Here is a 14,435-nt window from a genome sequence, read left to right on the forward strand (position 1 = left end):
TTTGTTCCATGTTCTCTCACTGTTGTTTTATTTTGTTTCTTCCGGCGTCACTTATTCAGAAAAACTTTGGAATAAATCCCTGCACATCGAGCGTGATCAACTTGCTCCCAAACCACCTGTTTACATTGTCTCGTATCTCTCTGTTGAGAATGAGTGTGACCTGGGAGACTTTAGATTTTTATCGAAAATAACTTCAGGTGGTTTTGGAAAGCAGGTGCAGTAAAATAAGACATTCGTGATTAGTTATTCATTTCTTCCTCGACGGAAAGATTTCGAAGAAACCATGCAGATGTCGATGTTGACCCATCATTATGAAACGTGTTTCTGTGCTTAACTCACTCTATCCACATTCATATCGATCTCATTATTTTTTTTCATGGCGATGGCGAATGGTGGAAAATCTGCGAATGGATAACTCCACTTGACTGTAGTGTTCTCTGGTTTGCATATTATTATCGCAGTCTCGAACAAGGAGTCCGAACACGAATTGGTCATCGTCTAGATGTGAGTTCGTTCGCACTAACATCATACTACTAATCTGCTGCTAGTCTCATGAGGTAATGATCATAGCATTTCATTCGTGGATTGCTGTTTTCAAATAGCATAAGAAAATCATAGTCAAATTAGTTACTCATTTTGGCATCAATGCGCTTATCAATGGTTGTATCGAAGTTTTGGGTTGCGTTCATCACGTATATTAATGACAAACTACACACACACACACACACACACATTTGCACATATATATATATATATATATATATATATATACATATACATATATATATATAGGTATATATATATACAAGCTTGTATATATATATTATACAAATTGATTCTTATACAATGACTGGTTCATCCACTAAAAGTCTGTATATTCAAATATTAACATCAGACAATGTGTACACAATGTACAACTAACATCACAGTCAATGTAAAATAAGTCGTGTAAGGAAAACGACACCATCCCTAAGACTACCGGGAACACAGAGAGTGGTCTCTTTTTCCTTTCTTTCCTTTTTGTTAGACCTGTTTTTCGGACATGTCACAAGGACAGTGCATACATGATAGCCATGTAGTTCCACCCATGGATGGCGTCATTGAACGGATGGCTGCGCGCCTTCATCTACGTGTTGCGCGTCAAGGGACACACGACAGGTGTTCTTGCCATGCATTGCTTCACACGTTATTACGAAACCCACCGCATTAGCGACTGGGCGCACTCAAATCAACCCTACGAGATGACAGACGCTACCACAGGGTGTTGTGGCAAAAGAAAATGGAAGATGGGAGATGGGCGGGGAGTGGCTCCCGCGAGAGCATTTTACGAAGCAACTCGACCAACGGCTGGATTCTGGTGGAGAATCCAAAATCCAAGCTGATATGCCGATGTATGCTGAGGGAATCTTTGCAAGGTGTATTAACCATTTACACTTTTCTTCTTGGGGGCTTCCCTATAATACTTGAATCGTTAAACAAAATAGTTTGTTTTTACCACATCCCCCATTGATTTGTCCAATGCAATATCATGTTATTTGCAATAGTTGTTGTTTGCCTGGCTATTGTTATTCGTAGTTATTAGTATTGTTGGCATAATATCAAGATAATACCATCGCAATTTTCTTTTCTGAAGAACGATTATTCAGCGACATATCACCAGGTTTTGAGGCACGGTTATATCTGTGAGACAAATGCGATACATGGGTAAGGTAGTCTTGTAAAATCCCCCCCCCCCCCCACGCACACACACATGCACATGAAGTCAAAATATACCATAGTGGTTTAACGTTCCACTCGTCAACCACGGTTATGTCAAATATCCTCTCATGCATTTTATTGCACTGCAATGAAGATTGATGATGCGTTCTTTTCAACAAGTCATAATCTGCACGCCTGGCGGAGACAGCACATCCCAAACTTGTGAATGATGACGCCACTCAACAGTGTGTAGGTATCTCAATGGGCGATTCTGTTGAAATCTATCGTGACAACTGCTCATCTGTGTATTTGCGGTGACTTGTGGTTGTATAAGTTTGTAGTAGTGTATGTAGCTCATAGTTGCTTCGTCACATAGCTTTCATATCAGAAGAATTACATTGCATTTTGTTTCGTGAATGAATATACTTTGTGTAATGTATGATGCAGAAATTAATAGATTAGAAAAACCAACATCACACACATATACTGGGCCTATAGACAAAATAGATAACATGGTTTTCTGGTTTTCCTTCACTACCTCGCCTTCACCATTCTTTTCATACATAAGCAATTGGCAGGTAGTCACGCGTACACCTAAGGTTGAAAGAGAGGCTCCTAGGGTGAAATATCTTGTCCATGCACAAGATGTACGTGCTGGACAGAAATCGAACCTCGGATCTCCTGTTAAAGGGTGTGTACAGTTCTGGTCGAGGTGAGAATTTAGCTTTTATGCGAGATATTCAGAAACCACTCTATGAGATATCAAAGAGCATGCAATTATAAAAGGTATCAAAAGTTTATTTGATGAAAATCGGTTTTGAAATGGCCGAGATATCCAAAAACAAGGTGAAACAAAGAGATCCTAATAAAGTTGTGGCCTGTAGTCTTTTATTATTATCACTTTTTTGGATATCTCAGCCATTTAAAAACCAATTTTCATCAAATAAATGTTGAATCCTTCTTGAAATTACATGCTTTTTCATATTTCATGAGAGGTTTCTCATTATCTCACTTAGGAATGTAAAAAACATGAATCCCCACCTCAACCAGTACTGTATAGCCCCTTTAAATCCTTTTTGTTCATTGAGCGTCGATTGGTACACTGTCCAAAGTCCCTGTGTTTTTTTTCCTTTAATGCGACACAGAGAAAATGCCTATAGCTAATTTCAATACAAACTACACATCGAGTTTTAATGGCCGAAGGAATATACACTCCTTTCATGTAACGGAACATCTGAAATCATTGGGTTTTTTTTTTTTTTTTTTTTTTTTTTTTATCCATGTGATATGCCAGTAGGAGAACAATATCGTCACCTCAGTATGACGTTTACACGTCTTTATTTACTGAAGTACAATTCTAAATTCCATTTCCCCCCACATCTATCATATATATATATATATAAATATATATATATATATATATATATATATATATATATATATATATATATATATATATATATAATATTTGTATGTATCTTGAATGGTGGAATTCAATTCAATTCAATTCAATTCAGTTCAGATGAGATTTTATTTCCAATATCACATTTTTGTTGATGCAAGTTCAAGGGAGAAAATACAATGTATTCAACAATACTCCTACATATACATGTGAAACTAATGTTCAAAACAATCGTGTTATTGTAAAAGAGAGGCCCACGTAAAAGACAAGCTTGAAGAAATGTGGGCCACTCAGAAAATCAATGACGTATAAAGCGCCGAATGGTTGATTCTGGCTGTATATCGCCTACAAATACAGTGCATCAGAAATGACACAATGAATCAAATGGATGGAGTTAGAGACAAAGTGAAAGAGAGATAGAGAACAGGAGAAAGAAAATAAGGCAGAAAAAGAAAGAAAGAAAGAAAGAAAGAAAGAAAGGAGAGTCAATGAGTGAAAAAAACACTGACTGAAAGGCCTGGAAGGAGGTGAGGCGTGACGCTGAACATTTCCTGCAGTGGAAAGCTGATTCGCGACAGACGTGGTGGTGCCCGAGTCTTCTCCATGCGTGTTTTCTTTCATTCGATCGCTGGAGCAATCGAGATTACGACTTCTGCAGCATGGCTACATGAGCAGACGACGCTAGCTTGCTGTCTTTTGACACACCCTGTACAAACTCATCACACATTCAGGGCTTCGATTCTTCAAATACCCATATGTGTGCCGAGCCACCATTTGCCTGTGCGTGGTATGGGCCTTAGCATCATCCCTAATTTCTCAATAACAAACCTTCGGGATAATTTATCGATTCGCTGACACGTATTAGCAGCACCGGCTAATTAGGCTCAAAATCAAGCTAGATGCACGGCTGCGGACGCACGTTTCTGCGGTAAATAAAGGCTCGGAAAATTGGCGGGAAAAGGGGGAAAAAAAAGCTTGCGGGGAGAAAAGACTTTGCAGTTTTGCTCTTTAGTTCTTTTCTGCGTCTCTGCCATTCAATCCCTTGATGTTAAAGGCACTTTGTTTCAGGGATCCATGTAGGAGAATAATGGATGAGGGGAACGGGAACACAGACTGAACAAAGACATGAAAAGGGACGGAGGGAGGAAAGGACGGTTGAAACGAAAGAAGAAAGGACAGTGGAATTAATACGTGTCACCTTCAGATTTCAAACCACACTTACAATAACGAATGAGTGAATGAGGTCTTAGGAACGACTCCAAGGCTGCTAGAAGTGTATAAATCTCACATTTCAGCGGCTAACTTCTTCCATGTTTCCTTCTTTCTTTTTGGCTGACAAAACGTCCCTTTAACATTTTGTGATTATTGATGGGATTCATGGTACGATTTCTTTTTCTTTTTCTTGTTTTACTTGAAACAAAATAAACGTTACCAAAGCTTTAAAAAGGAACAAGACCCCCAAATCCAATCGTTCAAATAGATTTTGACTCTTCTATTGCTCACCCAGTGAAAAAAAGGTTTAATATTAAGTTTCGTCGTAAATTTCAACGAGTCATTTCATTTGCGCAACAAGTTGGAGAGGCAACCTTTAAGAGCTATTCCTTTGCAATATGGCATCTTTCTCTTCCCTCTCTCTCTCTTCTTTCTCTCTCTCCCCTTCGGTCGGTAGGAGATAGTGGATAATTTTCGAGATTAAAGTCGAAGGAGGGACTCGTATTTCGCATTAAGTGCCCGTTGTATTTACAGTGGTGAAATATTAACACGAGGCGGATCTCTTGCCCAGCGTGGGGGATTAATCGCTCGATCTATTGTGTTTCACCCGCTATTTGTTGTGATTGAGGGCTGGCCTCTCCTCCTCGAGTACGCCCATGACAAGTGATGGGAGTTGTGCCTTTGGAATGAAGAGACCATCGACTTCCCTGTCGACGTTGGCAACGACAAGAACAGATTGATCTAAGGTTTAAACGATCTCGAGAGCGTGGGTCGATCTGCTTGGGCTGATTTCGACCATCGCAGAAGTAACCAGTTTAAGAGGAGTAAACGTGAACAAGCTTTTGAAAAACCAATTATTCCTCTAGGAAGGATGGAGAGAAAATGAAATTGGCAAATATAGAATTCACTGAGGAGATATCCGTTATTATACAACACCTCAGAATGATGTCGAATTGTGATTGGCCAAGAACATGTCACATGACATTCAATAGAAAATACCTACCAAACTCATTGAGAGTGACAGCCATACAATAGGCCCCTGGCATGGGCCTATTGCACGGCTCGAAGGTACTATAGCACGGCTTCGTGGGGGGCTACTAATGCATGGCCGCTCACAGAGTTCTGTGGCTCACAGCAGCAAAGCGCCAGCAAACTACATTGTGCTGGCCGGCTGCGCTGCGATGCGCTGCCGGTAAACAGACCAGTCGCGGCGGAGTACTGCAACGTTAACGTGTACGCGCAGCTACTTTACCTAGCTAGTTGCATGTATTGCGGCCTACCTACTGCTGTGTTTTTAGTTTTGACTCTGATCTGCTACGTGGACCACAGTGATCCCAAAATCAAGACTTCATTTCAAGTTGAGAAACCGTAATTTGATTATTTTTCTGTGTTTTTATACAAAATCATTTTCGGAAATAGAGAAAGTCTAGACCTACTACTAGATCTACCGACATCTCAGATCGGCTTAAAAAGTCAGGCCTAACTCGATCTAACGTTAGCGTAGAATGGGTATAGACCCTGCGGAGTTTGTGATTCCTGTGACTGTGTGGTCGAATCATGACGAGTGTTTGAAAGCAGTACACAGGGTGGTTTACAATTCTCGGCCTAATTGTTACATTTATTTTTGGGCCTTCCTGAGTTAGCGGTCACTAATCTAGTACTGTGATTGTGGACAAGGTGTTGTATAAAACGAATAATGTATGATTTTGTTCGTGCATTGGGGCACGTAATACCGCACTCGGCGCGAGATTCGCCACTGGTCTATTCAACGCGGCGCTACGCGCCTTGTTGAATAGACCAGTGGCTTATCTCGCGCCTCGTGCGATATTCGTGCCCTATGCACTCACAACTCATAAATTATTCGTATACTAATGCTTGACGTTTTCTTTTTTTTTTTTGAATTAAGAAGCAATTTTATCAGGTTTTCAGTCCAGTCTTCTATCACAGTGCAATTGTCTATCCTTCCCAACCCCCCCCCCCCAAAAAAAAAGAATATCATTCAGATCCCTGTTTTAATACTACTGGCAGCTTGAAAACGACTTCTCCCCTACTCACAGTTGAGGGACAAGAATATGTGGGATAGTAGATCAATTCTAGTCCGCGTGATTACAAAGCCCGAAGAAGAACCAGATTTTGCATCTGAGAGCAACAACAGGAATACAAAGACGTCATCTTTCCTTCCTTCCTTCCATTCCCTCATTCTAGATAAGCCGATAATTTTTCTCCTTTTTCCTTAACAAGCAGTGAGGGAGAAAACGGGCCCCTCTTAATCTCCATTCTGTTTAGCTCACAATGGATTACGTCTAGTAAAGGTCATGCTTCATGATGGGGGACTTATGAACTCAACCCAGTTTTTCTGGGCACAGCTGTTGTTTATTGTTCTCTTTTTCTTTTATCAAAATATAGAAGACACGTGTTGTTGATGTAATTTATCAATTGTCAATTCCAATGGTAGATTTCACAACAAAGAGTCCTGTGTGAAAATTACATCAGTTCGAAGATAATATGATGTCCCTTACAGTTAACAGAATGCGACGAAGTACCCTACGACGAGGAATGCGACGGGGTATTTTTGGCGAGTCGGGAGACTGGTCTCAGCTGCCGTGAGGTGAAAAGGTCAGGGGTCACTGTAAAGGTTATGACCACCATCTGTTGAAGAGACGTCGAACACATGTCATACATCTTGCCGTTGACAATCATTACCGTTGTCACAACACCTAAAGGAATGATTTGTTTGTTTGTTTGTTTGTTTGTTTGTTTGTTTGTTTGTTCATATACATGTACTGACCAAACAATCTCCAGGCCTGAGAAAATATTTATTTGTTTATCCCACTGGAATACTTTTCTATGAGCAATTCAGAACTTGCAATGCAACTCAATGGAAGTGACGAGTTCCAACGCTTGCTGCCGCAAAGCACCCATCAGTCGCTGCCCGATGCTGTGACGTCATATAGAACGGTCAGTCAGTCTGCGCTATGTGTGGCGACACACACACACGCACACACATACTCTGTGCTAAATGCCAGAGGACTACGATTTATTTTTCCCTCAGTTGATACGCGCGACTAAGCTGTAAATCATTGATACGACCACGGTCAATCTCAAGTCAGATTTAACATCGATTCCTTAAATAGGAATAATTTGCTGTAAAACCATCCCCGAGATCATAAACCTCGCTCAGACGCATAATTTTTTTTTCAGTAGTTGCACATATACATTTCAAACTGCAGTATCTCTATGATTTCTATAAGTATTTGAATCAGTAGTTGCGCATAAATGTGAATGAAGTGTTTACATGATTATTCATTAATGTTAATGTCCAACTGCTAGCGTCCTCGTAGTGATCGTACTAGGTGAGGCTCGTCGTATGTTACTATGTACAATCCCAACAAGTTAGTGATCATTTGCATAGGTAAGGTTTTGATTAAAACTGGTACAAACTAATGACATGAGGCACTGAGAACTACAGTATGACTTTTCTTTGTTGAATATTATTACAATCATTATGGCACATCTTTATATAACAAAGTACAGAATGTGTGTATAAATGTGTGTGTGTGTCTAATTTTTAAATATGATACGTACACAATTATGCATATTTCTATATGCACTTGCATCTAAATACTGCATACGCCAAGGATATCATACACATTCCTACTTGAACATGTTCAGAATCATGTGGTCCAATAACGAAATCATCACTTCATTCCTGCATTACTTGTGATATACCTCCACTCGTCCCACCACATGCAAAATCATGTTTCTTATTAAAAGCACACGTTTCTGAGAAAGATTTTTGTGTACATAACAGACCCAATTGAAAGGATCGCGCGAGACAGACAGGTGTAAAATATTTGATACAAAGATAATGGGATTATTCTACCGCAAAGAACATATCGACGTAAACAACCTGTCAAGATCTAATGTTTTATCAGCCAGTGTTGTTTGCCGAAGTCATGGCTGTATTTTTTTTTTCATTCGTAGATTCTCAACGCATTGTGTAAAGACTACGAGCACTAAAACCTACGCTATCACCTAATCCGTGCACTTAAATGCCTCAACAGATGGTCTTCATTACGCACGTCTACCCAAGATGTGGACCAAGTTGTTGCCCTTATCACTCGCAGACCGCTCGCCAGGATGCTCAACACAAGAGCACGTGTGGGGGGAAAGAAGCGACGGGGAGGAAGGGGGGGGGGTGGTAGGGGAAAGAAATGGATGGATGGAATATGTAAAGCAGATGACGTGAAGGAAAGGGGTCAACAATGTCCATTGCTTTGAATACGCTGGGAATGTGCAGAATTTATTTTGATAGACAGTTATATAGATGCACATTAATACAGATACGTATATACACACAGGATGTTATTCATGCGTTGCATCCATGCAGCTGCAGTGACAACATAAAGAATAAACTGCAGATGTTGCAGATTTGTGTTATTTTGTATGCATCAAGGATATTGAAGAAGATAAATGGTCCACGCCTTGGAATTTTCAGTTGCAAGCACATTCACTTAAAACTAATTCTACCTCCCCTCCCCCTTAAAAAATTCCCTTCTTTGACAAAATTTTACAACGTAAAGAACATGTGCTAAGGTGTATTTGATTAAGAATAAATTTGTCATAGCAAAACTTGTAATAAGATCATATAATCTTTAATCAATAATCATACCATGTGACCACGACATTTTAGGTGTTTATGTCATTACATCGCCAACTGAATTTCACACGAGAGTAATACTTGTGAATGAAACGCTGACTGTCAATACAAAGCGCGGTTTGTTCCGTCTTGATTCTAATTGTTTTGTTCTTGTTATTATGGAACTGGAATGAAAAATGGGTGAAATCCTGCTGGAAAGGGGCTTTTCAGATGCTCTACGTTTCCTCGGGAACGAAGATAACGTGGTACGAGAGAGCGCCCCTGATGTTGTCTTGTATTTTAGCCGGGCCAAACTCGGACACTCTTTCCCAGCCCACGGGGAGATAAGTAGGGCCATAAATCAGGCAATTACCGTTTATTTTTATCTTTGTTTACCTTAGCTGCGTGGGCTCATTTTTCACATCCACTCGCACTGTCTGCTTATATGTCACATCATCGTCAGTTCTCCCTCTCCCTCTCTCTCTCCCTCTCTATATTTATCTCTCTTTCTTTCAACCTATCTCCCTCCTCTAATCATATGTCTTTTTATTTTCAGCTCTTTCTCTCCCCCTCTCTCTCTCTCTCTCTCTGCTTTTCTACCCTTTATCTCCCTCTCGTTCTCCTTGCCCGTCTTTTTCTCTAACTCTCTCTCTCTCTCTCTCTCTCTCTATGTTTATAATTATATATATCTTTTTCTCCTTTACACACACACACACACACACACACACACACACACACACATATATATATATATATATATATATATATATATATATATATATATACTATATGCTTGTTCTTTTTATCCTTGGTGTACCATTAGCTTTCGGTCGGTATAGATCTTCAGAGCCTTTTCTCTCTCCGTGGTTCCCGAAGCAAGATAACATACATTAATGAATTGTCTTTATTGCATACATCTACTGGTTGCTGTCGATGGCATTTTCGATGACTCCTTGGTTTTTATAGTTTGACCACACCCACCATGTTTCCTTGGTCACCACCTTTTGAAAAGCCTAATGGTTTATTTTTGTCATGATTGTTATATGTGTCTAAAATATCCGTGTCTAACTGAAACTATTGCTCATGCGCTGAACATGACCTTTGTAAGTATTCATCTGCAGTAAAACCTTAAACCATAATACTATCTGTCAAAATTAGACAGCAATATCAGACGCACTGACTTGTTTATCTTTACAGCAAAGCATCTGGTGATCACAATGTTTGCAGGATCACTGTAACTGATGATATTGAGATTTCTTTTTCTATGTTCCCTTGTTATTTTTTAGCTGTCTTGTTTATTATTGTCTTCTTGATGTTTCTCGTGACAGATAATAGTGAAAATGAAATGGCATTTACCACTAGCTATGACCTAACCTTTCAAAATCGATTTTGTGTTTTCTGTATATCCACGCACAAAATGCGAATATTTTCATCTAACACGATGGCAAAAAGAAAACACTTCAGTACAAATGTAAGCAATGCTACATGAAAGGACATTGGTAAACTTCCAACATCAACTTTCAATAGAGCGCGAAGTACCCTCGTTGTGTGTAGATACACACATCGGTACATTCACAACGTGGTTGCAGATTTGCGTTGAACTCGAGACATGGCGGGATTTTTTTTTTTTTTTTGTCAGCTTTGTAAAGCAATTGTCCTCAACGTAGGTGGCGTAATTTGCGGACGCCAATCTCGGCATGGGCATGATTCCACTGTCAGTGTAAGAGCGCAGTGTGGATGATAATCTAAACCAATAGCGGGACGCTAGTGATAAAGCAACTGCTCTTCTCTCCTTCTTAAGCACAGATTTGCTCTTGACCTTAATGGAACGAAATATTAACGGCATATCTACAAAATGGTGCTCTGACACGGCTTGCACTAGTTCTGATGGGAAAAAAATTATATACATGTATATATATTTGGCGCCTAAATCTGGAGCTTTGCTCTTTCACTTCTATGACAATGCGTGTTTCTAAAATCATTGCTGATTTGGATTCAGCTCTAATGGATTGACCAACATCTCTTATAGAGTTATCGTACTTCATAATACACTGAAGAGGTTATCCTAGTTATACAATACCATTTTATTTCAGTTTTATACTATCATGTTCATTATTATTGTCATTATCATTGTCATTGTTCTTCTTCTTATTATTATTATTATCATGATTATAATTATCATCATCATCATCCATTATCATTATCATCACTATTCTATCATCATAATCATTTTCTTGGTCAGCTATCCTTCAGTATTTATTACTCAGAAAGATAACGTAACACCTACAAGTTAAATTTCGTAGAGTTAAGAGTTAAAAACATGTTGACTTTTCTGTTCATTAGAATGTTTGTCATCAAGACACACAATCACATTTTAATTTTAAGTTTTTACTTTGACTAGCAAACATCCTATCTTCATAAATATTATTTGTCATGCAGACGAACAAAAGGATGTAATTTGTGTGACGTAAAAAAGAAAAAAAAACGAATTTCCAATTTCGATCATCTTCCCACAAACCCCACCACTCCACCCCCCCCCCCCCCCCAAAAAAAAAAGATAAAAAGAAACACACCTCCAACAATGATAAAACTAACAAAGAAAACAATTTTGGCGCAGTGAAAGAGAAAAGGAAAAGACTAAGATTTAGAATTGGATGAAAACAGTTCCTTAAGTTCAAAGGGCGCATACTGTATATTTGTGTCTTTTTTATGTCTCCTTCAAAATATCTCAAGATTGCTTCCATGCACACCCCGGCCCTCTCCACCCCACCCCCTGCACAGTCTCGTCCTTGCGGAGGTCGAAAAATTATTTCAATCGAATGAAAAGATTAATTCATCTCAAGCTAACATGCCAACTGCTGCGCGAATTTTCCTTGCCGCTGCTTTCCATTCATGAGCAAGAATCCAGGATGTAACAATACGATAATTACATTTACACGTGTACACACGCTATTTATGAGTCAATACGGGCAGTATTATGAAACGGTGTGTAAATAGACCGAAATAGACGTAATTCAATTTCGCTGCTCTCATTAAGTGAATAACCGCAGTATTGCAGAGAGCGCGGGGCTATATCACACTACAAAGTAAACAGAGACAGACGAGGAGTCAACGAATGGGTAAATGCTTGCCCTCCGATTGGGGGAGAGGAGAGTGGGATGGAGGGGGGAGAAAAATGAAGGCAAAGAAGATGTTGGAATAGCACATAGCCGATAGGCTGTCTCTTATTACACTCAATCAATCTATTCAATTAGGGGAATGGCTTAAATCTAGGAGAGTCTTGATTAATCGGCAGGCAAGCAACCAGTCAGTAAAATCTGCCGGTGAGAAAATACCCAGCAAGCTCCATTTATTTTCCTCACTGGAATCCCCAGCCGCCGTGTCTTTCGCTTCTGTTTCTTTCTCTTTGTTTCCTTCTTGCGATTTGTGAACGGTTTTCCCCAGCAAAAGGTCGTAAACGTATAACTTTTACAGAGCAGGCTCTCCAGTCAGCTTTACTCTCCTGGTGTTTGAGACTGTAATTGCTTTGCCGTCTTCCAAGTTGCCTAAAACTCTTTGTCCAGAAAAAACGCGCGGTAAGCCCCAAAACAAACAATATTGGTCATGTCTATATACGATTACAGCCAACGTCTTATGATGCTCGAATCTGAACTTTTCATTGCTATGCTGTGAGCGCACTGCAAGAACAATATGTATGCGATAAAATGACCTCATTACAGAGTATACGGTTCTTGTACCCTAACGCTATCAAGTATAAATATTACACTGTTTAAAAATTTTAGATGGTGTAATACATTATGTCGGAGACCTATCTATGTTGGCATTTGCTTTTGCCTCCTCTATACCCTTATCTCCCAACATATATATATATATATATATATATATATATATATATATATATATATATATATATATATATTTATATGTATATTATATACATTCATGGCATTACTCAATTCGTGCCTTTTCGGTATGTATCTCCATTGTGTGCCGTCGAACCTCTCGCTTTTCACTTCTTATAAATGTTAGATGTTGTCATTGTTATCAGCTTCAAGGCTTATTTCGGATTGTAAAAGGAGTGGTGTCTTTAAACAGTTCTTTCTATACTTCCTTATACATTGATTCGTGTTCTCGTATAGTATCTCAGTCAATCTCTCTTTCTCCGTTCCTCCTTTATTTCACCCCCCCCCCCGTCTCTCTCTTGCTGTCTGCATTACTGTAGTCCCATTTCCTTGGTTGTTTCCTCTCTCCAAACCTCGTCTCTCTTTTAATCTAACGCTCTGTCAAACGTGTCACACAACCTCCAGTCCCGTTTGTATTCAATCCCGACCCACAGTCGTTTGATCCCCTCCGTGACAATACACTCAATTTTCGGGAATTAATCCGTATATCAAAAATCCGCGAGGACCGCGCGAGAACGGGTCCCGTTCACATTCAAAATCTAATGGCTAGCCGAGCAGCACTCGCAATAGTCTTTCCTTTTCTGGAATCTATGTATTATTACCTAAGTCCAGCGATAAATTAGAGCGACGCTAATTAATAGTTCACGTCATATACCAACATGATCACCTCACATATCACCTGGTAAGTATGTCTAAAGGTTGGCATCACGTAATATCTGCTTTATAACTTTACTGTGTGTTACTGTACATTAATACGACTATACACGTAATTGGTACTATCACCAGATGCACTGATGGTTAGACTGCACGCATACTTACATCAATAAATTTAAGTTCAGTAGCGTTTTAAATGTACTGATCTCGCATCTGCTGATAATAAAAGAAAGCAACGTCTACAAAAAAAAAAAAGAACTGGTTTCTCTTTCCAATATTTCTTTCTTTAATTGCAGGAAAATACTTACACCGTTGTAGGCAACAAGTTACTATGTTGTCGTTGACTGCCGTCGAGGGATGAATTTGCAAATGTGAACAGTGAATGTGAATACTTTGAGTCAGTATGTGCTTTCCCATTGATTAATTCGGTAGAGGCTTCGTCATGACAGCCTACACCAAGTAAGGTCAGAAATAAACGACATGTATACGTCTCATTCTTATGATTAGTGCTAGAGAAACAAAATCCATTGCTCACTTGATATCTCAGAACTAGGAATAACGTTAATTTCTCAGTGTGGACTAGGGCGAACCAATCGTCTGCGCTGACCGTTAAACAAGCAAAAAAGCGCGCGCACTGTCAGCCGAATCAAAATATTTAGATTTCATTTCGCACAATGATTTAGGGTTTTATAGCTTTTCCCCTGTGCGCAGTGATTAGAGAATGGCCTGTTCTCATTTTCTCGCTTTGTGCGCCCAAAAGTAATTCATTTATCCAGGACCTGATTGAAGTTCTGCTTCCTTCTTTCTATTTTTGCCTCTCTCTTTTCTTTTCTTTTTTTCTTCGGATGTGTTCCCCCACCGTATTCCTCTCTTGGAAAGATTAATGGATTTGGTATCATTATACATGTGACATTACCGTCTTTGTTTA

At 39.4% G+C, this 14,435-nt stretch overlaps 1 protein-coding gene across 1 annotated transcript in view; it reads right to left on the reverse strand.

Annotated features, from left to right (window-relative positions):
* Positions 1–4,922: 4,922 nt before the first annotated feature.
* The window catches only part of LOC139742289 (uncharacterized), a 33,208-nt gene continuing 23,695 nt past the window's right edge, over positions 4,923–14,435 (reverse strand). Inside the window, exon 3 of the mRNA XM_071652868.1 lies at positions 4,923–5,019. Within this exon, the coding sequence (XP_071508969.1) occupies positions 4,923–5,019 (97 nt within the window). The remainder of the gene's footprint in view (positions 5,020–14,435) is intronic.

Source organism: Diadema antillarum, unplaced genomic scaffold (assembly GCF_040938485.1).
Source record: "Diadema antillarum isolate AM-2024a unplaced genomic scaffold, OU_Dant_1.0 seq00000994_RagTag, whole genome shotgun sequence".
Taxonomy (NCBI): domain Eukaryota; kingdom Metazoa; phylum Echinodermata; class Echinoidea; order Diadematoida; family Diadematidae; genus Diadema; species Diadema antillarum.